The sequence below is a fragment of the Eublepharis macularius genome, chromosome 5, assembly GCF_028583425.1.
Source record: "Eublepharis macularius isolate TG4126 chromosome 5, MPM_Emac_v1.0, whole genome shotgun sequence".
NCBI classification, from domain to species: domain Eukaryota; kingdom Metazoa; phylum Chordata; class Lepidosauria; order Squamata; family Eublepharidae; genus Eublepharis; species Eublepharis macularius.
In genome coordinates, this window is record NC_072794.1 from 21454286 (window position 1) to 21480320 (window position 26035).

Genomic DNA, 26035 nt, shown 5'->3' on the forward strand with positions numbered 1-26035 from the left:
CTCTCCTGACACATGTTTTTCATGTGTCAAATGTCTTATGTAGAGAGACTCATTGAGGATGTGTGCAGTTGCTGCCACAATGCTGTTGGTGTAGCAAGGGACTTTTGCACCACCACATGCCAGGCTTCTGAAGCCCCTCAGAAAGTTGACTTCTATAACCTAGTGTGAACCAAAGGCCCCTTCCCCCAGTACAACTTGTGGCAGAAGGTCTATTCCCTCCCTTTATTAGAAAGCATGTTCTTCTTTCTTTTACTTCAAACAAGGCATTTTTTAAAAACGGTTCATGGAGACAGAGATCTCCACAGCACTCTTACATAACATATCCCGATATTCTGCAATGCACAAGTCCCAGTCATACTAATAATTGCTTTGGTTTGCAGAGAATAGGTTCAGGGAGGAAGGTACAACATTGCTCATGTTCTGAGAAAGATATCCTGTGATGGGGGGCGGGGGCAAGGGAGCGATGTAAAAGCTGTCTCAAGGACGTGCTCAGGAGCTTTGCAACAGAGCTCGAATGTTCTGATAAAGAGGTTGTTGGTAGAGGGGCAGCAATCCAGCCCTGAAAAACTTGAGAAAAAGTATGCATAAGCTCCACGGTTACACAGATTTTCAAAACCAGGGGCCCCCAGCCCTCCATGATGAGCTCTTGAACTAATCCCTCAAAACATTAACAAGACTTAAGGATAGAATCTATTGCTATTTCCAATATTACAAAGTGCAAGGTGTAAATAGTATTATAAATATCCTAAAGTGCCTATGTGCAATAAACATAATCCGTTCATTTGGAACGACTGCCCCATCAATATCCTATACACATAAATATCGAGAAACATACAAAATACAAGTACGCTTCTACATCCATATCTATAGTTGGTTGTGAACCCAAAAATCCATCCACAAGGTTTTCTTTTTCTTTTGCAGGGTCCAAAGAGAAACGGTGCCTGCTGGCTACGTTCTCACTAGTCTTGTAAACCAGGGCCGATTCCAGATGGCCAGAAATTGCGGTTTTTCTGCAGAAATAATCGCTTACCAGCCACGCGTTCACTTTCATCTCCATCCGCTTTGTCTCGCAGCGTGCTGTGCCGTCCCGCTTCCGGATGTTCGCACGGCCAACTGAGATACCCGGGATTGGTTGTTTCCTCCCCGTCACAGTTGACGTTGGGGGCCTTCATTGGTTCGCATTTCAGTTTTTTAAAAAAAATTTTTTTACGTGTTTTGCACAAATGCGCAAACGCGCAGGTATGCGTATACACAGCGTTGACTTTTGTGCGCTTTTGTGCATTTGTGCATTTGTGTGCATTTGCGCAGTTCGATGTGCGCAAACGTGCGACTGCGCAAATGGCGCCTGGTTTAAAAAAAAAATTAAGGGAATATTGTTGCCGGCCGGCCGGCAAAGGAAGGAGGGAAAGGGGAGGGCCTCTCCGCAGCGACGAAGCGTCCAGAAGTGTGCAAACCCACAATACCGTGTTCACACCGTCCGCTTATAGAGCGCAACCAAGCGCCATGGACCGCAGGTAAGCCGGGATGGGAAATTGCGGGTTTTTACGAGTGAGGTCGCTGAAAAAGCGAAAGCACTCGCTCTATTTGTGCCCATCTGGAATCGGCCAAGGTAAGTCCTTGAAACAATTTGTCCATGCAACAGTGAATGATTTCTTTCCTTTAAATGTTCACAGGTCAGTGGAGACGTCGGCCATCCAGCTCTATTTGCCCGAGGAGTTGTTGGCTCCAGTTCTCTTTTAGTCACCCTTCCTCAAGGGCATGCCATCTTGCCACAATTCTCCAATGAAAAAGCTGCCACTACAAATCATGTGAATGGCTTCTGATTGCCAATGGCCATCCCCCCAAAGAAAAAACCCTCCCATTAAGTGCCCAATGAACTTACTACTGCTCAGTTTCCTGGCCAGGCATCCTGCCAGTTGGTTCCCCTGTGCCAGCTGCTCACGGAAGTTCTGACCCAGGAAGTAATCGATGTCCGTGCCTCTCAGGAGCTCCTCGAAGGACTTGATGACATCCCTGAAGTGTTGGCTCAGCAGACGGCTCACCCCTTGTCCCTCTCGCATTGCCTGTCGCAGATGGGAAAGCTCCCGTGCCTGAGCTTGGACCAATGAATCATATTTCCTGGGGCTGGGGAGAGAGAAAAGGTTTTCACTATCCAGAGGTTCAGGCGCTCAAGCTACAAACATGTGAGAAGCAAAGCCTTTTCCTTGCCCCACCTTGGTCAACACGGCAGAATGGACCCAGAGATGTCCCATAGGGTGCTTCTGCACAACAACAATTTCATGTATAGCTCTCTTTGCTCCTGGGAATACAGTGACATTTAAAGAGTATCCACATGGCAGTTTTCCACACTTGCCTTGACCACTAACAACAACAACAACGCACTTATATACCACCCTTCTGGACAGATTAGTGCCCACTCAGAGCAGTGAACAAAGTCAGTGTTGTTGTTATCCCCGCAATACAGCTGGGGAGCTGGGGCTGAGAAGAGTGGCTTACCCAAGGCCACCTGCTGAGCTCATGGCAGTAGTGGGATTCGAACCAGTAGTGTGCTGATTCACAGCCCAACCTCTTAACCACTATGCTACAGCAGCTCCCCCACCTACGGACACCATACTACCTCATACCAATGTAGGCCTTTTTCTTTAAAATCAGTGGTTGCTATAACTATATAGCAATTACTGATTTTTAAAAGTCTGGTGGTACGGCAGAAAATGGCGGCAGTAGGGGATTGAGGTGAGGAAAATGTCACCATTGTTGGCGGCACCTTAAAAATGTGTACCTTCCCATTCACACAGCATGAAAATGCTCTTGACTACAATATTTCCCCCCAAAGTTTATCAAACCAAGTTTGGGAAAGGCTGGTGTAAAGCAGAGGGAAACCTAGAATGCAGACCATTAAGGGACAGTGTTGTATGGGTGCTCCATTGACAATCCACGCCAAAACAGAGTGAAACCTCCACATTGGGAGCAACCTTACATATGCAATCAGCAGGGGTGGGCACGAACTGAAATACAAACCAAAATTCGTCATGGACCGGGCCGGTTCATGGTTCACAAATCGGTGGTTTGTCAGAGCCCATTTCTGACAAACCGCCTCAAACTTTAGGCCGGTTCATTTGGTTCATTTTTCGGTTCATCACTGCAGACAGCCTGGTGCCAATCAATCAGTTTCCTAGGCAATGAGAGGAGGATGGGCTTTCTGCAGCTCTGGGCGTGACCTTTTGATATCCTGGAAGTGACGTTTTCAGGAACCAAACAAACCAGTTCGCAAACTGGGGCAAGTTCGTGAAAGTTCGTGGTTCATAAAACACAACGAACCATGAAGCAGAGAGTTTGGTATTTTCCCAGTTCGTGCCCACCTCTAGCAATCAGCAGGAAAAAGTCACTTTTTCCTTGGCCAGTGCAGTGAGCTTAGCCATCCTTAACAGAGCAAAGGGTAACCTCTGGCCCCATTTGTACTTTATATGATGACATTTTGTGTGTTCCCTTTACCGCATGCATTTCATATGATGTCTCTCTTGTTCAAACTCATGTGGAAAGAGCTGGGGTTTACCGGACTACAGCAAACTCTGTTTACAACAGTCTAAAGGACAGAATTGCTCCACAGAGGCTTAAACTTTTCTCAATAAGCCCATCACAAGCCCTACTCCTATGCTTCACCAGACTGAGAAAAAGCCTTGCGGTGACACACATGGAGCAGGTTTTGAGCAATACACCATGGGAGAAATACTCATTTACGACTGCACGGGAGGAGCCAATATCAATGTCCACCAGGCCTGGTTGGACCAAACTCACCTCTGCCACTCCCAGGAAACCCATCCTACCTTATGGATGCAGCGTGCTTTAGCTCCTCGGGCTTGGTGTTATCTATTTGGGCCTCAAGTAGGGACACTCTGTGGATAAGCCTGGCGAGGTCTTTGCTGGACTGAAGGCTTCGGGGACAGAGGGACCCTAAGCTGTCAGAATGCCACCCTTCGTCTTCGTCCGTCATGCTGTGGGATGGGGAACTCCCAAGGGTATAGTCCTGCTTCAGTTTTAGTGGGTGCTCGGCTCCAGAGGCATAGTCACTGGTGGTGGACATGGAGCGCCCGTTACTCAGTGGGTTCTGGATGGCTCTGCCAGAGCTCTGCGGCTGGGTCTTGGGGTTCTGGGTGGGCTGGCAGAGGGCAGAATCGTTACTGTAGTGGCTGCATCCTAGGAAAACATCCTGCTTCACCAGCTTGCTCGGAGGGGAGCCCAGTAACTTCTTCCAAGACTCTGGATTCTCATTGAATATATCGTCCTCTTCGCATTCTAGGAATAACCAAGAAACATGCACTCATATATATTTTTATGTTGAATAAAACTGACAGCCTGCTTTTCCTAAAATTGCCTCCCAAAGCAGCTTGCAATGACAAAAGAGAGAGAGTTGACAGCCGGTATGGTGCAATGGTTAGAGCGTCAGACTGGGATCTGGGAGCCCCAGGTTCAAATCCCTACTCTGCCATGGAAGCTCATTAGGTGATCTTGGGCCTGTCACTCTTTCTCAGCCTGACCTACCTCACAGGGTTGTTGTGAGGAAGAAATGGAAAAGGGGGAAACAGTGTTATAAGCCGCTTTGGGTCCCCATTAGGGAGGAAAGTAGGGCATAAATATCTAAATAAATAAAAATAGAGAATAACTAATCTTATCTTCAAGTAGTCCTGTATTTGCAAAATCCACATTTGTCACATTCACCACTTACATTTAAAAAAAATCTTTACCTAAACTTTGGGAAGAGGCTGTGACTCAGTAGTAAAGTATTGGTTTGATAGGCAGAAGTTCCCAGGTTCAACCCCACCATCTCCAATTAAAAGGACTGGGTTAAAAGGATGATCTAAAAGACCTCTGCCTGAGACCCTAAATCGCTGTAGACAATACGGACCCCGATGGACCGATATCTGGTTCACTATAGGGCAGCTTCGTGTGTTCATACATTGCGTGAATTGGCCATCTAATGAGTCCACTTACCGGGACTTGTGGCCTCTTCTCTATCAGCTTCATTTTCACTTTTCCCACAGGTCTCATAGCCCAGATCCTGGAGATCCACTTGTATCTGTTTGTTATCCTGCTGTACCCCAGGCTCACCTGCTACAAAGAAAAGTAATAGGGTTTTTTTTCCCCATCCCATTTTTGCTCTTCAGCAGGAGACAACCAGCCATCCTACGAAGACACTGCATGCGTCTTGCGAAAAGTTCCTTCCTTTCCTGGAGTCTGAAGCCAGGGAAGACTACAGCAAGGGGTAGGGGGCATTGCCCCCCAAATATTTTCTCCTATCCCTTTCACCATCCCAGCAATCATTCACAGTATATTAATGTCCACATTCACCGACTGCCATCCTCCAACTCAGATTTTTTTTTAAAAAATTATTTTAAAAAAGTTTTTCATAACAATATAACAATAACATAACAAAACAACTACTCTGGGCAGTATTGATATATAGTCATAAACAATTTAAGTAATAACTTTAACAATGGTAGGTATACTGTCATCTAAAAGAAAAAGGTTACATCCGTCAACTTAATAAATTGCTATAATTTTTAGAGCATCTGGAACTGACTTCAAACATTTATTATGACGTTCGGTAAACTCTAAAAAGGGCCACCATCTCTCGTAAAAGTTGGACTGGAAGTTTTGGTTTTCAGTGGTTGAGATGCGATCTGTGATCTTTTCCATTGTGAAAAATGCCCACATTTTATTGAACCATGGCTGAATTGAGAGAGAGACTTCCAGGATTGAGAGAGATTTCCAGGATTTCGATATGATAGCTTTGGCTGCACTTATCATTAATGAGATCAAATCTTTCCGAATTTTTGGGATGCTAGGATTGTTCTGTAAATTGAGGAATATTAGTTTCGGGCTAGGAAGGATATTCTATCCTGTTATTTTTTTGATTAGTTCAAAAATCATAACCCAGTATTGGGAAATCAATGGGCAGTTCCACCAGCAATGTAGAAAGGAGCCTATTTGACCACATCCACACCAGCAGTGTGGATCATAGGTAGGATTCATGAAGTGTAGTTTAAGCGGAGTTGGGTACCATCTGTGCATGACTTTTCTAAATGCCATGCATGTGTTAACTGCATTCGTGGAGCAGATTTTAGAAGACCATATCTGGGTCCATTGCTTGTCTGAAATAGGCATTTTGCAATCCTGTTGAGCAAAAAACTCAGAATTAACCCGAAGGCATTGCTGCGCAAGCCAAGCACATGTGCTCTGGACCTCTGGCACTAAGGGAAAATCCTGGTGGGATCTAAACCATTCTTTCAAAGTTCACTGTGCATTACCTTCTGGTGGTGGAGAGTCCCCTCAAGTCATAGCTGACATATACAACCCCTGCTGGGGTCTTCATGGCAAGAGACTAACAGAGGTGGTTTTGCCTTTGCCTGCCTCTGCAACCCTGTTAGGAGGTCTCCCATCCAATTACTAACCAAGGCTGACCCTGCTTAGCTTCTGAGATTTGACAAGATCAGGCTCACCTGAGCTATCTAGGTCAGGGCTTCTTGAGTAATAAGGGCAGCAGTACAATGTTCAAGAACATGACAGAGACACTTGGAGCCATGTCAATGTAACCTCAGGGATATTATGATAATCACAGAGGGCTAAGTCCTTTGACACCCACAGCTTTAGCAGTGCTTACCGAGCAGGGCCTGGTACTGCTCCAGCTGCACCATCCGAGCCTGGACAGCAGCCTCGGAGATCAAAAGTTTTTCTTGCAGGTCACGACACTGTTGCCTGCACTGAGTCAACTCTGAGCGGAGCTGCTGGGCTGGTTCCATAAACTGCTTCCAAAAACCTCTCGCAAGGCTGTGGTCCTGGGATGAAGAAGCAAAAGGTGTGATGGACAGACGCTACCTACCATGACTGACAGGGCAATCCCATGTCAGTCTACCCATGCAGATATCGCATGGGTAGACTGGAGTAACTCTATGCAGGATTGCACTGTTCAAACACTAATGCTTTTTAGAACCTTTCCTCCCAGCCCCTGCCTTCTGCCTCCACACCTCACCTGTACTTTTAAAAACTGCTTTGCTAATCTGATTGTGTCCACAATTGTCTGTGTGCAGAACTTTGCAAAAGATATATTCCCAATTTCCTGCTCTTATTCATACATTGTCAGCTCTTCCAACCTCTTCTGTGCATAGTTGCATTTTAGAGTATTTCCATATGGAGCAGTTTGGATCAGGAGGGAAGGCACAGATATCCACAAATGCATCCCAACACATTCTACAGTTGTGGTCACAAGAGCTTAAAACGTGCCCATGGTAGGATTTTTGAGAGAAAACAGTCATTTTTAGGATACTGGATTAGGGGCCAGATAGCAAATCCCACACTTGGGAAATGTCGTTGCAGATGCACAGAGAACGCCTCATTCCATAGTCAATGGCAGCTACATGGGACTCCAGAAACTGAAGGTCTCATTCATACCATAAAACTAATGCAGCATTCTTTGGGACAACTCCATTCTCCAAGTCACTCACTATGACTATGAATACTAGCAGGATCCAGATCATGGGAGACAAAGGGTGGAAATACATGTTATATTACAAAGTACCCAGGGACATTCAAGTGCACCTCATTTCTTGTGTCCTCCTTCCAACTTGCACACATTTGATATCTTTGCTTTGCTTTCTTTGCTATCCTCCCTCCCAGAGTTAATCTTTGTCAAGGAACTTCTCTGTTTACAGCCACCAAATTCCCAGTTTCCCCCGCCTCCCACATCCATTCATTGAAATGCAGATCTTGACACTTTCTCACACCTTAAAGAAATGCAAACTGGCAAGCCAGAGGAGCCTACAGTCCTTGCTCTACGGTGTCCGTCCCTGAGAATTCTTGCTGTGAAAACAGAGCTGAATTGGTGCTCTGCCCTCCCTGACCCGGTGGCAGCATTCGTACTCACTTGCAAATGCAATCACACAAAGGGAGCTCTGGTGAAAGTGGCATGCACGCAAGCCGAGCAAGAGACAGCCTGCACATGAATAGAGGACCACACATAAAATCCTGCACTTGAGCACCCCCAGATACTTAGTAATGTGTAGGCACAGAATACCAAAGGCCCCTCACAGGTATGACATAGCAGGTTGAGTATAGGAAGCTGCTGGTTTAAACCATCCCCGTAACCTCGGGGTTAATGCAAGAATTACCTGAATTTCTGTGGAGCTATGGACTGCACCGGAGTCCATGCCTTGGGACTGCAGGTGATGCCACTGTGGGTCACCCTTAGGGAGAATCTCCCTTTCCACCTGCAGCTGTTTATTCCTCTCAGCCATGCTAACAGTGCCCTGGGGCTTGACAATGCCTTTGCCTCCTTGGCTGTTCAGCATCAGAGGTTCCTTGGGGAGACCGATCACCGTCTCTGCAGTGTTCAGCTTCTCTTGCAGCTTCCTGACTTCCGGCCTTGGGTCCCTTTCATCCTCTTTTTCATCTTCATTCTCCCATCCCTCAGACAACGTTGCTTCGCCAATCTGTTCCTTGAGCTCTGCGTTCTCCAGACACAGGCTCAGCAGGGCCTTCCTGGGAAGGAATACAAGGATTCAGAATTAGGATTTAAATTTGTTGAGTGATGGAGAATGTTTGGGGACAGTGCAAAAGAGACAGGTTTCACTGCTTCCAGTTTGATATTAAGCACAGCAGTCAGAGCTCATTTTGGAGCCGGGCTTCCAGATCTTAATAGCAGAATAATCGCAGAACAGCTTTTCAACTAAGAGTCTCTCTACACGAGATGCCTTGGTGTGTGTTCATCAAGTGTAAGGAGACACAATGTTCGATGGGAAGCATAGTTTAAAAAGACAGAGCCGGCAGAGATTGCTCCTCAGAGGGTTTATTAATTTCATCTTCACCTCCCTTGGCTCTGTCAATTTCACCTCTCCAGTCTAAACCTGTGTGGGATCACAACCAGAGGGCAGTGAGGAATGGAAATGGGCTGGAGCCTGGCTTGGACCTGGAGAGGTTTTAATGGGCTGAAGTTTCCCTTCTGGAATTTCACAGCCTCTTCACACAGCTCTAGTGTATAGCAAAGCCTTTGCCCTGTCGCCAACTTTTGTCTTTTTAAACTACCAGCTACCATTGCATCTCCTGACATGTGTTATTCATGTCTCTGATGTCTTGTGCAGGGAGATTCTAACTCCTGGGTGAATCCAGAGAGAGGCTGGAGAGTATCTGGTTTCGAATTTCTGAGCCCTAATGGATAGCCCAGTCTAGATGGATCTCATCAGAGTCCAGAAGCTAAGCAAGGACAGCTCTGGTTAGTACTTGGGGAGGGGAGACCAACAAGGAAGACCAGGGTTGCAGTGCAGAGGCAATCAATGGCAAACCACCTCTGAACACCTCTTTCCTTGAAAATCCTATTAGTCAGCTGTGACTTGATGCCAACAAAGGGATGATGGGTTAACTAGCCCAGCTAATCTAGATCAGAAAAAGACAGAACCAGTGAGAGTATTCCAGGAAACAAGTCGCCCTGTAAGAGGACCCAAGAGCAGTAGGAAGAAATGATGAATTCATTGATCACTATTTCACACTATTGCATGTCTTAAGCACCACCAATGAGTTTGCTAACTTTATTGATGAAAGAATTAGTGATACAATTGTTATGAAAATGATCTGCTTCAAGTTTTCTGGGGAAAACAGAACTGGAGAGGATAAAACTAAAGAGACAGGTAGGAGGGCGAAGAATGACATTCACTGTGCAAATCACCTCCTTTCATTACCTCTCAGGGCTCAACAGGAAATCAGGATTCCTAACTTACTATGGGTGCTAATATCTGGCATATCATACCCCTTTTATGTATTAATTACTTTAGCAATACTTCCTATTGTATCGGTTTACCCCAGTTCACCCTGCACTAGATTTTACATTTGGATTACTTAACAACCGCTGAGAGCGTCTCACATTCATGTTGAATGATGCCAGCTTATCATCTCTTCCCTCTAGCTGTCCCTTTAATATTAGTTTGATTTGCAGCAATTTTCAGTTGATGTTATTTTGCTCCATGTCGTGGAGACTCATTCAATTGACTGAACTGGTTCTACGATGTTAGAATTTTTGTGTCTTTACTATCTCTTCAGCCCTTCTTCAAGTGGTTATTGCAATGCTATGGGTACATCCTGCACTTTTATGTTGTGCCAGGGCGGCTTTTACTTCCATGCAGATTTTATGTTTGAAATATGTTGCAATTCCAGGAGCTTGGAGGGAGAAATCAGAATTCAGTAATCATGTCACTGTATGTTCTCATTCATTTATGATAACAGGTTTTGTGCTATTTGGGTCTGAAATCATACATCCAGAGGAGTTAGCCATGTTCGTCTGTAGTAGCAGAATAGTAAAGAGTCCAGTAGCACCTTTAAGACTAACCAACTTTATTGTAGCATAAGCTTTTGAGAACCACAGCTCTCTTTGTCAGATGCATCACAGCTCTCGAAAGCTTATGCTGCAATAAAGTTGGTTAGTCTTAAAGGCGCTATTGGACTCTTTACAATTTTGAAATCATACAGATATCCATCTGAATCTGGTTATTCCATCCCGGTATTGAAATAACAACAATAACAACATTCTATTTAAATACCGCCCTTCAGGACAACTTAAAGCCCACTCAGAGCACTTTACAAAGTATGTTATAATTATCCTCACGACAATCACCCTGTGATGTGGGTGGGGCTGAGAGAGCTTTGAGAGAGCTGTGACTGACCCAAGGTCACCCAGCTTGCTTCAAGTGGAGGAGTGGGGAATCAAACCTGGTTCTCCAGATTAGAGTTCTGCTGCTTTTAACCACTACACCAAACGGAAATCCCCTTCTGTTCTGTCTCTACAGCAATGTGCCCTTTGTGTATTTCATACTAGCAATGGAATATTCATTTACGGCAATAGGGGATCCTCCATATCTCCTTGGGCATATGTCTGAACGTAGCAGGTAGGGATGCAACCTGCTAAAATGTACCTTATATTGCTAAGCAGGACTAATGGTATACAGAGAACCTGACTCAGCAAGCAGCAACAATTCATGGCCACTGATTTTTAAAAATTTGATAATATGGGGGAGCATGCTGGGTTCTTGTCACATCGTAGAACCAGTTCTCTCATCTTAATAGGTCTCCCATATTGTCCTGGTACAGAAAGCAAATGAGATGATTCTTATATGCATACATCTGAGAAATGTACATTCAAAAATTGCGGTGGCTTGTTACAATGTTGGACAAGTCTTCCAGTCAAATTCTGCTGGTCAAAAGCACAACTTTTATTTGCTTCTGAGGGTCTGTTTCAATGAACGATGTACTTGATTTTTGGAAATGTGGAAGGCATCACCTACTTTCAAGACAATATTGTATTGATTGACAGGACCACTAAAATATGTGATGCTGTCCTCATGGAAGTAGTAGGAAAAGGACAACAACATGGAGTCATGGAGGGGCGGGAGGGGGGGTGGCAGCGGCAATATCCTTTAATATTAATGTGGAAATTGGCAAGTGAAGTTTTCATGGCGTGGAGACAAACATCATCTGGCAAGTGTCAACCCATATCATCCTATTAAGGGGTCAGGACTTCTTTTCTGCACGTTTCTGTAAGTAAAGCTCTGAATACCAGTGCAGGGGTAGGACCTGGTCTCTGTGCCCTGCTGATAAGGTTTTCAGAGGTATCCGGTTGTTTAAGGGCATCAAGATCTCAAGTTTAGCACCACAGTTCCTAATGTGAGGCTGTACCTTTTTATTTATTATTTCTCCCTCTCTTTCACCATCTTTCACTTCAGAAAGTAGATTTCTTCAAGCCCGAGATATCGCTTGACTAATTTGATTATTTAGAAGTAGATGTATGGTCCATCTGTGCAGACATACGACGGGCTACTCTCCGTTGTACTCATTTGCCCACCCTAATAAAAAAATTTCTGGCTATGGGCCTAGTTCTGAGGCTATGTTCTGTGGATGAACTACAAGCATTTCTTTGGAAGGAATCCTCTGCTTAATAGATTCATCGTGCTGGAACCCCAGCTTAAAATTACAACCTGATCTAGCGGCTTTGGCAGTTACTTGCCAATTACAACCCTCTTCCATTTAGTTCTGGTAGCATGTATTGTTCAGTTTGGCTTGGTGACACAAAGAATGTTGAGCACCTGGAGAGAAAACTTACACCCTGTGCTGAAGACGGGCTGGGGAAGAGAAGGATAAACTTTGAGTCAAAAGTATTACTGGCAATCAAGATATTGAAACTCAAGGTTTATATGACAAGAGAACTTCTAGCTGTCTTGGAGGGAGGCTTCCACTAGAGACTGGCAAACATTGCCATAAAACACAGAGGTTTTTCAGCCCCTAAAGGAAAAATCTTTTTTATGATCCCAGGAATACTGTGAGTCTATGGAAGAAATGCTCAAACACCTGCCAATTTAGCTCACTTCCTTTTTGTCAGTGATGATTGAGCAGTCAATGAATTGGCAGGTAGTTTCACTGTTCACGACCTGTCTGTGAGCATTTGGATGAACAGGCTACTTGCAGCCATTAGAAGCCAACTCCCAACTGATGAGGGATCAGCTGTGAGCCAGCTTCTGATCTGGTGGAAGAAATCTTGCTGTGTACCCAGTAAGGTTGGGGGGGGGTGGCAGGGTGGAATCAGGACCCAACTCCCAGCTGATCAGCTGAAAGCCTGGTTCTTCTATTGTCCCATCCTAGAAACTTTGCTGCCTCCCAGTCATGGTAAAACAGAACAAATTTGGGGAGGGGGAATCAGAAGCCCAGATGATTTCCCTTCTCCTTCCCCCACTCTAAACTGTTAGCTTGGGCTGCAAAGAAAAGGTGGGAAACCAGCTCTTTCTCCTTTCCCTTTTGCATCTTCACTATGTGTAGTTATTCTACTGAGGATAAGAACTGGACTCCTGGCTGATTCCCCGATCAGCTGTGAGTCTGCTACTGACCAACAGGCAGTTGCAAACTGAATGTTCAGCAGTCGTGCAAGTTGCTTGCTGCAATTCAAACATAATGCCGATCTGCTCACAGTCTGATCATGAATGTCAAACAACGTATATTGGTCTGCTGAACTGATTCACTGAGAAATGTGTGGCATCCCTAGTCTATAGTTCTGCTCTACTTATGATTGTACTTTGCTCAGGCACAAGGAATTTCCTACCAATGCAAGAGCCTCCTCTGTCAGGGGAAAACCCTCTTGCATCAGCCGATGTCTCCTCATACCAGAGAAAAGCACTGCCTTTGGTGGAATGGATCTGTATGAAGCAACCCTCTCAATCTAGCCTTTACTGAATGCATAGAAAACAGAACTTTGCGGTTTCCTCCAGCAGAACCTTCTCTTGGTCAGCCTGGCTCACCTGAAGTGAGACACAGAGGAGAATCCAGCATCCTCAATCTGCCTCTTGAGATCCTGCAGTTCTTCTTCCAGCTTCTTCTTCTGTTCCAAAACCTGCTGAGTTTCAGATCTTGCACGGAGCAGTTCCTCTTGCAGGCTCCTTTCCAGTGCAGAAGAGACTGGCGCAGAACAGCTGGAATGGCCCACCAGGATGTCAGCAGCATCTTTTTTCGTGCTCTAATGTGCAATTACAATAAGAAAGGTGAGTTTCCAGAGGACAAAGAAGCTCTATCCTTAGGATGACCACTGGAAAGGGAACTGCTACAGCATAGACTCATGGTTTCAGCCAGGAGACCTCTGAATCTGGGGTGCTCCTCCTGACATTAATTTCAATTTGCACACAACTGTGCAGTGAAAATGGTCAGATGGGTTGTAGAGTTTGCTTCAAAGTGAAGAAACAACAAAGCCCTGAGCAGACATTCTCATTCCTAACTGTAAAGATTCCAAGTAAATGTATGCATGTGTCTTTAAATGCTTGGTTTGAGCTAGGTGAAGAGTGGGGGTGAGAGAGAGAGAGGGAAGAGTGAGTGATGTGATTGGTTGATGACTGAGAGTGTGGGTGGAGTGAATGCAGTTTAGACTGACAGAGAGAGAGAAAGGTTTCAGTCAGAAGAAAGCAGGCTGGCTGTGTGCTGCCTGAATATGTTGAAATATCCATGAGAGAAATATAACCTGTGTGGAACCCGAACTGAGCATGTTTGTGAAAGGACACTCAGTCAGGGAAAGAGAGGCCAGCTGTGTGCTGCCTGAGCAGGTTTCATATTTCTGTGAATAGGAGTCAGAGGAAAGCCGGCTAGCTGTGTGCTGCCTGAGGAGTTTTAAGCATTTCTGTGAGACAAATATTGAGTTAGAGAAACAGGCGAACTGTGTGTGAAGCCTTAGAAGAGATCTGTGTGAATGAGAGTAAATGAAGTAACTTTAAGAACTGAGAACTACTTTTATGAAACCAATATGCTTCTTGAAAAATAAACATTTATTTTGTTTTGTTATATCCCAGTGTAGCTGTCATTGCTATATCCCATTCATATCCTCAGGGCCACATAGAACCACGAAGGAGCCTGACGCTTAAACACGTTACCAAAGGGGAAATTTGAATAAAATATCTTGGAATAATATATTCCTGGTGGCAGCAAACTACCCAGAGGGCGTAAGGGGAAGATTAAAAGAAAAATCTACCCCAAAGAAAGTACAGGTCATAACACACCATTTGCAACTCTCTTGCGTCAAGACAGTTTGCAACAGGAACTTGCAGTGAGTCAACATGGGTTCACTGTCAGTTCTGCAATTCTGCATCTCCATGTAGGAAAGCAATATGTTCTCCAGCCTAGATTCGCCAAACCTGGAGGCGACACTCAATACCAAGGCTTATCCCTCGAACATCTGAAAATATGACAGTCAAAGTACTATGTTACAGCGACAGTCCAGCCACATGAATATGAGATAAGGGACTAAGGATGATTGATTTACCTTCTTTTCCAGAAATTAGCCAAGAGGCAGAAAAAATGGCCCCAAGTGCAGCTGAGTTTGACAATCAGCTGGAAATGTTCAATGGTGCCCTTCATGCATAGTTATTTATTTAGTTTTAAAATGTTTGTACTACCTGTCCAGACAGTTCATAAAGTAAAAACAATGCAACGACAGAAACCACAAAAACAGCATTAAAAATGATCCATAACAAACCTTTAAAAAGCGATCCACTAAAATTAAGCCATCAAAAACAAATCAGGGCATAAATAAAGCATAACCCAACAGCCTCAAAATTGTAGTCATAAGAAGTAGACCATTAAAACATCTAAATTATAAGTCTGGGTGAAAAAAAGAAATGTTTTGGTCTTGCACTGAAAAGATCACGAGGTTGGGCCTCATGATCTCCTGGAAGTACAACTGATCTCCAGAACACAGAGATCAGTTCCCTTGAAGAAAACAATTGTTTTGAAGTGTGGACTCTATGGTATTATATCCTGCTAAAGTCCCACAATTCTGCAAACTCTGCTGTGCCCATGCTCCATTCCCCAAATCTCCAAGAATTTCCCAACTCTGAGTTAGCAACCCTATGTTGTGGCCTCCCTCACCTCTGGAACCAAAAACGGGGCTTGGGAAGAGGTTACTAGTCCCGAGGGAGGCAGTGATGGGAAGAATGCCTACTCAGCAGTCCGGGATGGAAACTGAGAAAGGAATACTGCCTTTGAATAGTATTTGGCCCCCTTTGCTGCTCTGACCTCCATCATGGTACTGGCAGGCCTTCAGCCCTTCAGAACTGCTGTAGCATAGTGGTTAACAACCACAACAACATTTAATTTATATACCACCCTTCAAGACAACTTAATGCCTACTCAAGAGTGGTTTACAAAGTATGTTATTATTATCCCTTCAACAAATACCCTGTGAGGTAAGTGGGGCTGAGAGAGCTGTGACTGACCCATGATCACTCAGCTGGCTTCAAGTGGAGGAGTGGGGAATCAAATCCGGTTCTCCAGATTAGAGTCCCACGCTCTTAACCACTGCACCAAACTGGTTAAGTAGTTTGGTTGCAAGTCAGCACTCTGCTGGTTTGAATCCCACGACTGCTACGAGCTCAGCAGGTGGCCTTGGGTAAGCCGCTCCTCTCAGCCCCAGCTCCCCAGCTGTATCGTGGGGATAACATGAACTTTGTTCACGGCTTTGAATGGGGCACTAATCTATCTAGAAGAGTGGTGTTTAAGCACAGTTGTTTGTTATTGTTATTGTTAAATTATTTTTATTAGCCCAAGATGAGCTTTCCGGACCAAGTAATGAACACGGATGCAAGTGCTTTTCTGAGTCATGCTGGATGGCCCCAACAGATCTTGAAAACGATCACATCAGTTGCATTCAAGGGTTGAAAGTTCCCTGCTAGCCAAGCAGACTGTAATGGGGAACAGAAGAACATCGAAGACCTTGATGGATAGAACTCTACAGGTTATATTGTTTGCAGTATGGGCTTCTAATAAAAATAACTTATTGTTACTGTTATTGTCCTTGACAAGTTTCTGTCTTACACTTGCAAGGCACAGCAAAAAAGAATGATGCTCCTAAAGTTTGCTCAGCCAGCCCCAGGAAATAACCCAGGCTCTACAAATGCCATGGGCTCTAAAGGCCGCTTGGTGTTTTAAAAGCCCCTTGGCATCACATCCACTGCCCCTCTGAAGGAATACCCCTGGTGCTTTCCTCTCTGATGGATTCACCTGCTGCTGCTGAGCTGTTCTGTGTGCAGCTGCCTCTTCCTCAATGCTGTCTGTAAACTCGGTGCTGGAGTCTTCGGCATCCTCAGTCACATTTAGAACTGGGGACAAGAAAAAAGAGGCAACCAGGCTGAGTCTTAGGCCTTGAATTTCCTTGCCGTACAGGCTAAAGCACTCCATCCGTTATCATTGGCTTCTCAAAGTCATCACCAGCTACGTTGGCAACAGACGCTGACCAAGGGAAACAGTTCAGTACTTTGTTGCTGAGGTCAGGTCTTATCGGAAGTCTGCAACTCCTGCAACCCACAAGGCTTGCAATACAGCTGGCCCTGCAGGGTGCAAATTCTGTTTTCAGCACAGGTTGCCTTGCAGGTACACAGCGCACATGCTGAATGGGAAACAAAAGGCCCACAGGGCCAGAGCTTGAGTGCCCAGTTCCAAGGTTTCAAGAAGCAAAGGGAGCCTAACTCAAGCAAGCAACCGTTTGAAGAGCCTTAGTAAGGGTTTAGAGCAGTGGAATGATACACCTGGGCTCAGATCCGGCGATGTTCAAGCAGAAACATAAATGGACTCAGCACAGTTCCACTTGGGCATCACCTCGAGTTTCCCCCTTATATATTAGACTGCCCAGAAATATGTCACACTCAGTCTTGCGCAAGAAGAAACACAAGTGAGGATACAGTAAGATTGACTTTGCGCAAGTGGCTACCGTGGTCTTTTTCATGCATTTCAGCATGCACAGGAGCTCTAACTCAGCAGGGACTTTGGTGCTAGACCAAACCCCTGTCATCCAAGAGTTGGAAAGAGACAAGCCCCTACTCACCTTCCCACCTGCTTTTGCTACTCTCATGCACTCTCTGCCAGAGGTAATCTGGGGGTAACACAAGCTGCTCCTTATTTACCCACAGCAACACATTTGCCCTACTTGTACACAATGCACATCAGTTACTTCTCAAGCCCCCAGCCTCTGTTTCCCAGCTGCTAATCAAAGATATCTACCATAAATGTTTATGATCTCACCCACCTGAGTCACCCTAGTTATCAGGGATATCATTTGCCTGCTATCACCAGGCAACATTCTGCCAGTGCTCACTGGAGTGGTGGCAGATCTGTGCCGCTTGATGCAGTGATATCACTTCCAGATGAAGATCGGGAAGTAGGCTTACCAGTTGCCCACTGGTGGCAGGCAATCTTCCAGGGATTTGCTGGGTTGCCTGCTGATCGCTGGCGGCTGGCAGGAGGTGGCAAATCCCCCAACGATTTCCCACCACCATCAGGCAATCTGTGAAAGCATGCACTGGGCACGCTCTCAGGGGGGAGTGATGACATCACTTCCTGAATTGACATTATCTCGCTGGCCATGGGCAAGCTCACACACTTTGCTGGGGCCAATTTTGGCCCCAAACAGGGCAGAATTTTCCCTACCTGTGGCCAGCATGATGACATCACTTCCCAAAAGTGACATCATCACACCTCTCCAGGAGCATGCGTGTGCTTTGCACACATGCATGGATGCCTTGAGGATAAGTCCCGGGTCCGCCACCTCCCATTGGGAGGGGATAGGGACCTGGGAACCCTACTTCCAGGTGGAGATCTGGAAGTGACGTCGCCACATCATGCAGCACCAATCCTGACACTCTCTTTGCCCTCCCCAACTTCCTGCCAGTTGCCAGTGAAGGGCTGATAACACTACTGGGGCATTAGACCTCAATTTGAGCTGATCCCCAGGTCATGTAGGCCACAGATTATGGAGTGCACAGGTTGGATCTGGAGTCTCCACCCTGTGTAAGACACAGTCAGATGTGACTTCCAGGTCCTCTTCAATGCCACAAATGCTGTGGCTGATTTGGGTCAGGGGGACCACTGTACACATGGAGATCAGCCGTCAACTCCTATGCCATTTTCCCAATCTGAAAGAGTCCCAGGGGGTGCTGTTTGGGGAACCCACTTGTTCCTGGGGATGCACTTGGTTTTCCCCAACAGGACTTGTTTTGGATTAACATTGTGTTCGTTTGCAGTTAAGGAATCAATCACCATTCTAGGCTCTATCCTAGTTAGATATGGCAGTCTATCCTCTGTGCTCAAAGGCCCTTTTCAGGAATCCCAGGAGCTTTGTTATTTTCCATTCTTCCATAGCGTCCTCACTGCTGCTAAATCCATCAATACTGGATACACATACACACAAAAACTTCCACAGACAATGTGAGACAACCCCCATAGACTCTCAAGGGCACATGTGGATTTCACAGGCATCATAAAACGTGTGTATTTAGGACGACTTAAGAGTCAAGCTATACGTGCAGGTTTTGAAAGAGTTGGGTCTGGGTTTCCCAACAGAATATTCCACAGAAAGCAGAAAAAGCAGAGGGAAAAACCTCCCTCCTGTGCTATTTTGATACGGGGAAACAGCTTAGCGGGACGAGCTCCACCTCCCCCCTATGAAGGCATTCTGAGGCCGTTTGGGCTCGCCTTTATTTTTTAACAGACATTCCCCACAGCTCCTGTGAGGCTGCAGGGAATCCGTTGGGTCTGGGAAACCCAGATCCAGTTCTTTAAAAACCTGCATGTCTAGCTTGACCCTTCGTGGGTTCAATTTCAGTAATTCGTGTACGTAAGAATTAATAACTAAAGATCTCCTTGCCAAACCTTGAGCATCAGGGGCTAAGTGGCTTCACTTGCCCTCAAAAAAGCTGAGGAGGCCCTTCTTGCTTCTTCCTAACTTTTCTGGTGTTGCACAAGTTTACCATGTGATTATACGACCCTTATCGTTTGGCACTGCATCTGACACTTATGTTGTCAAGCTCAGATACAGCACCCTCCATGTCTTGATATAGAGGCATAGTGTTTGAGAGTTAGGAGGAGCCTTATTGACCCTGCAGTCCAACACGTTGCCCAGCACAGGTGATCCAAAGCTAGAGGATTCCCAACAGAAGGTTACTCAACTTCTGCTTGGAGACTGCCAGCACAGCAGAGCCACCTCATAGATAACTGGCTCCATTGTCAAACTATTCTTAACATTAGGAAGTGTCTCCTCATGCTCTTTATCCTCCCATAACTTAAGCCCATTAAATCTCTTTCCTGCCCTCTGAAGCAGCAGAGAGCAAGCCTTCTCTAGGCTAAACAGACCCAGAGCCTTCCGCCTACCCTCATAAGGACTACCCTACCCGACCATCATTTTTGCCTTCCTCTGAACCTGTTCTTGTTTAACTACATCTTTCTTTAAAACACAGCACCCAGAGTTGGTCACAGAACTCCAGATGAGGCCTCAATAGTGTAGAGTAGAACGGAACGATGACTTCTCATGATTTGGATCTGCTTTTATTTAACGCAGCTTGAAGTCACATGGGTCTTTGCGGCCTCATCACAATCATATTGAACTTGCAACTAACAGCAATCGTGAGATCTCTTTTCACATCTACTCCTGCCAAGTTACATATTCCCCCAGCCCCTGCATCTAATTCCTTTTGTCTAAATGCCTAAGACAGTTTCCTGAGACCCCTGCTTGAAAAATCCCTCCAGTTGGTGCCATTGGTGAACACTTTTTTGAGTACGGGTCTCTAACTCTCTGTGGCTGTAGTTCACATTTAACAAGTAGTAGTTCACATTTAACAAGTCTGCTAACCCAAATGGCAGGGGACTTTGGGAAAATCCTTGCTGCAATGATCCACTACCATGATCCACTAGGCTAGTTAACATGATCAAAAACTTGATAAAGATTAGGGTGACTGGATTTATCCTTGACAAATTCATGCTGGCTTCTACCTATCATTGTGTTGATTAATTTACAATTTGTTCTAGAGCAAGGTATGAATCCAGTAGTATCTTAAGGACCAACAAGATTTCAGGGTATAAACTTTCAAGAGTCAAAGCTCCCATTAGCTTTCAAAAGCTTATACTCAGGAAATATTGTTGGTTCTTAAGGTGCTACTGGACTCAAATCTTGCCCTTCTACTACAGTTCATCATGGCTACCCACCTGCAAATAACTTGTTCCAGCATCTTCCATGGTATTGAAGGCAGAATGATGACTTAGGATTTCCTAGATCCTCCTTTTAAAGATTGGGATGTTTGCCCATCTCCAATCTCATGGCACCTCACCTAACCTCTGAGGGTTTCTCAAACACAGATGGAGATTTGTGGATATGTCAGCAGGTTCCTTTAATAAACTAGGACGCAGTTCCTGCGGGCCAGATGACTTGAATTCAGTTACGGTAACTAACAATTTCCTGAGCAACTCTTTCTCTCTCTTGAGCTGCAATCCTCTCCTTTTGCAATTTCACACTACTTTTGCTAGGTTGTGCACAGCTCTCCCTTTTGGGAGAAGGCTGAAGCCCGAAAGGAGTTGAGCAGTTACAGCTTCCCTTTGTCCCCATTAATGTTTCACCAGTCTCACTGAGCAGTTAGCCTATCATTTCCTTCCTCTGAGTTTACCTGAATGAGTCTTTTGTTGTTGTTCTTCCCACTTTTCTGACACCATCCTTACAAGACATCCATAGACACCTGTAGCAATCTGTCCCTTCACCCATTTCCTATACAAGTCCCTTTCAATCTTCAGCTCATCACGTAGATATTTTATGTAGCCACTTGGGCTTTCATAAACATTTTCCATTTTTCTTGCCACTGGCATTATTTGCAATTATGTCTTAAACGACGTTTTTTTAGGAATCCCAAGCGCTCTTAGATACTTTCCCTTGACAGGCGTAGTCCCAGAATCGTATCTTGGATTTCTCGACACTTATTCAAGTAACTGTACTTGTTTGACTATGCTCACCTTCAGCTTTCCATACGGATTAAGAATCTCAGTGTTATGCCTCAAACTTTCACTACTTTCACTTCCTGATTGCCAGCTGCTTAGGATCAGGTCAAGGACAGCCAATTCCCTAGTTCCTTCTTCCAACTTCTGAGAAAGTAAGTTATCAGCCAGGGATGTTATGTTAGGAATTTCCTGGACATTCTGAGCTCAACAGAGTTTGTCTCTCAATAGGGAAGTTAGAGTTTCCCATTATCATGAATTGTTGCATCTGTGATATGCTTCATCTTTCCTCACCCTGCATGTGGCAGCTTTGTCCCCCACCTCAAGGTTTCTTGTTAGCACCCCATTTGTCTAAGGCAGTCTACAATGGTCTGGGCTCAGGCTTTTTTAAGTGACTGCCCTGTACTTCTGGAATAGCCTCCTAGAAAAGGACAGAAGGGCTGAATCATTCCAGAGAACTTTTAGGGCAGACCTCGTGGAGGCAGCCTCAGACTGTTGCTGCCACTCAGTAGGTTGACAGGGAGAAAATGAGACAAAAACCGCCCTTATTTTGATGGCATAATGTGATTTTTTTGAGGAAAACCCAGAAGTGATGTCACACCATCAACGTGACACTCTAGCATTCACTGGCAACTCTATGACAAAATCCTAAGCAACTCAGGATCCAGAGTGGGTAAGAATAATTTTAAAAAAAATGATTAAAAGAATTAAAGGGATAAATACAAATACATTGGTGTTTTAGTTTAAAAAACTGGAATAAGAGCTTCCAGTGAAGGCTAGAGTATCAGGTCGCTGGCATGACATCACTTCTGGGTTTGCTCTGACAATGACATCACACTGTCAATGCGATTGCCCCCCCCCCCCGTTACCACTCCTCAGTCTCCAGGGAATAGCTTGCTAGTGAGGTATAAGCTGTTATCAATCTTTTTTGTTGCTTTAATTTTTTATAATTTCTAAAATATTATTCTTACCAACCATGGGTTGCGATTTGCTCAGGAGAAATGCAGATACAAATATTTTTAAATAAATTTTCTCCTTGGTCTGGTAGTCTGCAGTGGACTCCAACTATGATTTTTTAAAAACTCTCTCCATTGATTTTTACTCAGATGCTTTTCACAAAGCTGTCACCTTCCCCCTCTTGGATGTCTCTGCAGATCTATACATTTTTTACTTATGATCCTTCTTCTCTTCTGCCGTATCTATTGGATGGATTTTGTCCGATAGTCACATTCCAATAATCATATTACCAAGTTATGCCTATTAACGTTCTTGTACTGGGGGAGACCAGCTCCTTAAAATCTCTTCCTGAACTTTCTTCAAGCAGAGGTACTCATATTCTACCTCCAGCAACAGTTACGTGGTCAGTGATCAAGTAACAGGCTATTTGCATTTCTCTTGCCAAAAATTCAGCTTTACTTCAGACCTTATTCTGTAATTCATTATTCCCAAGATTTTGGAACCAAAAAAGTAGCATTTGCAGAGCCCAGAAGCAGTTTTTTCTTTATTGATTGCACATATGAAACTACCTTACACTGAAGGTCAGTATTGTCTACTAAGAGCGGAACAAGTGACGCCTGACACAGGTTGGACACTTGTCAGCTTCCCTCCAGTTTTGATGGGGAATGTAGGCAGCTTGGCGGAATGTTGGACAAGTGACAGTTGAAAAGTCCATTGGACAGCAGTCGGAGAGCCAAGCTGCAAGACCAGGACGCCTACATTTCCCATCAAAACTTGAGGGAAGCTGACAAGTGGCCAACCTGTGTCAGGCGTCACTTGTGGTTCCGCTCTCAAGACGGGGAGCTGCTGTCCAGGGTGCTAGGTAGAAGTCTCTTTCTTAAACACAGCCGGCTTTAATCAACCAGGTAAAATTAACTTAATGCCTCTCTTTCCTAAGTAATGAAGAGCCTTGCAGCATCTTGAAGACTAATGAGTTTATTGTGGCAGCTTTTTTGTCAGACCTTCATTCTATCCAAGTCTGCTCTGACTCATGAAAGCTTTTGCCACAATGAATTCATTAGTCTTTGAGGCACCCCAAGACTGTTATTTGGACTGCAGCAGCCGCCTGCAATTTCTCTTGCCTATTTCATACCAAAACCCACTCTCACTGATACTTCAGAGAATTATTCCTCTGTCTTTCAAACACTCTTCTCTGTTTTGATCTCCTGGCCTTCCTTCTTGCCACTTTTACGACTTTTCTTTATAGTTGGACACAAGTCCAACCATAAGTCCTAGCCCTAGCTGGTTACTTTGCTCGCCCTGGAGGTGGTGGGAAAAGGATGCTTGGCAGGAGCTGCTGCAGGCAGGGTACTGGCTGCCACAGGACTAAACGCAGCAGTTGCTACCTGGCAGATAATCCTACCTAAACCTCAAACAGATCCATCATCCTGAAAAGAGGGCCATCCATCTACCGGAGAAGCTGAATCTGTCTCCCCCATTCAAGTTTATTCTGGAACTGAAGACATTTGCATGAAGCTTTCTAATTTGGAATACAGTGGCTCATCAGAATTTTCATTAAAAAAACCCACGTATTTCTGTAAAAAGCATTTCGGCTAGTTTATTTCAGGCTTCCAGCGCCCACTTCACACAACTCCCTTTCTGTGGGCCCATGCTAGAGAGGACCTGTAAGGCTCTTGACCATTCCTTGTCACTGAGCCATGCCTTACATTCTACAAAATGCTACAATGAGAACACATGGATCTCTATCAGCGTGTAAAAGGCTGACTGCAGGCTGACGGTGGTTAGAGTGTCAGACTAGGACCCGAGTTCGAATCCCCACCCAGCCATGGAAGCTTGGGCCAGTCACTTTCTCTCCGCCTAACCTGCCTTCCATTTACTGTGTGGAAAAAATGAATGAGGGGGAAACGATGTTTTTAAAAAAACTATCAAATTGATGCTGCATGGGGAAAGGAAAAGAGGATTTCACCCTTCAACCTCTGACTTTGCCAACAGAAACTATGCCATTATAAGCACTCCAAAAAGGGGGGGGGGATTTTTCCCGTGAAAGACTAAGTTTTCAAAGATTTAAATCATGGGTGGATGGGTGAAACGTGCTCTCCTCTTTCCACATAGCCTTGAATTGATGTAAGGTGCACTTTTAACAGACTGAAATCCATCAACTGTGTCACATCTGCTCGTTCCCCAATTTGCCAAGGTGGCAAATGCAAAAAGAAAGGTAGGAAGCAATCCCCCTACCGTCACAGAACAGGCCTCCTGGACGCTTCCAATAGCAACGGGGAATCCCTCCTCACAGTGCCAGTTTTCAATGGAGTAGCAGCTACAGACGGGACACAGCACTGCAAGTATTGCTTTGGGCCTTTATTAACCAACCATGCCTCTCCCTGCTCTCTTTCTCCAGCATCTTACGGAAATTTCTCTTTAGGAAGCACATCGAAGCGTTATTGTGCAATCTCACAAAACTGACACGAATAGGGAGAACAGCATTTTGACTAAAGCTTGGTAGAAAGTTGGGACAAGGAGTTCCCTGTTACCGTAAATCATTTTGGTTTTTTAGGCCAGATGATTTGCATCCTTGTGTAGTAAAGAAATATGCTGATGTATCCACAGAACCGCTTACCATCTTTGAGAAATCGTTGGGCGGTCCTGTTAGGTTCCACAAGAACTGAAAATATGCTAAGGATGCCCCATCTTTAAAAAAAAAAGGCAGCCAGGGGTGGGGGAGAATCTGTGAAGCTGCAGGCTGTCATCCCAACTTCAGTATCCTGGAGGATACCAAAACAATAAAGCCATCTATGAGCATCTTCAAAACAATGCTATGATTGGTAGAAGCCAGCATGGAGTTCTCAATAGTAAATCCTGCCCAACAAGGGTTGTTTTTCCTTATTTTTTAAAATTGGGTTACTAGTCTAGAGGATCATGGGACTGCTGTAAGGACTGACCTACCTTGATTTCAGCAAAGGATTTGACCAAGTCCTCCACAATCTTTTTGGCTAGTAAACTGAGTAAGTGCAGACTGGATGACAGTGCCCTCAAGTGGACTCAGCCAGTTAGAGAATCATCCTCAGGGAGAGCTCCTCAACAGACGGTCATCCATCTGGAAGGAGGTCTAAATGTGGCACCGCAAGGCTCTGCAATTCTTGAGTATTTCTATCATTTGACTTCAATGAAGGGGAGGAAATCAAAATTTGCAGAGGACACAAAACTCAAAAAGAGCCAAAGAAAATTCAAAAATGATATTGACAGGCTTCCTGGAGGAATCTAGTTATCTGCCATGAGAAATACGATGCTAGACTCGACAGCCTCCAATGTTTAACATGGATTTCTCACAATTACATCACTGAAGGACAGCTTAGTATTCGGGACTTTGGCTCCATTTAAGTTTGTCTTCCAAAGCCATTCAATTCCTGTTTAAATTAGCTCTCTCTCTCTCTCTCTCTCTCTCTCAAGATGGCTTAATTCTGCATCTATGTGCCATGGTGCTTTTCCATTGCTAACTGGGGCACAAAGTTGATCTCCAGCTTGGCCTTCTTTAGCACAATTAGAAGGGAACTATAACAAGGTATCACAAAAGCATACAAGAAATATTTCTGTTGCGTTGCCAACATCCCACTGAGTGAATCCTCATGAGAGACAGCCAGGAGGAGCACAGATACCTACCATGGTCTGATGTGGTGCCAAAGAACAAAACAAAACAAAACAACAGGAAAGGAGGTCAGTAAATTAATTAAATGAGAGGAAAATGGGAAGCAGGATGCGGGGTGGGGGG

General features: G+C 44.9%; 1 protein-coding gene across 2 annotated transcripts in view; it reads right to left on the reverse strand.

The window, feature by feature from the left end:
* The window catches only part of PDE4DIP (phosphodiesterase 4D interacting protein), an 81676-nt gene that overhangs the window by 26174 nt on the left and 29467 nt on the right, over positions 1 to 26035 (reverse strand). For both annotated transcript variants that reach the window (XM_054981806.1, XM_054981805.1), the window contains exons 18-24: positions 16564 to 16661; positions 13323 to 13537; positions 8163 to 8532; positions 6659 to 6833; positions 4990 to 5109; positions 3825 to 4293; positions 1883 to 2124 (exon numbers count right to left, since the gene is read on the reverse strand). In XM_054981806.1, the coding sequence (XP_054837781.1) occupies positions 1883 to 2124; positions 3825 to 4293; positions 4990 to 5109; positions 6659 to 6833; positions 8163 to 8532; positions 13323 to 13537; positions 16564 to 16661 (1689 nt within the window). The remainder of the gene's footprint in view (positions 1 to 1882; positions 2125 to 3824; positions 4294 to 4989; positions 5110 to 6658; positions 6834 to 8162; positions 8533 to 13322; positions 13538 to 16563; positions 16662 to 26035) is intronic.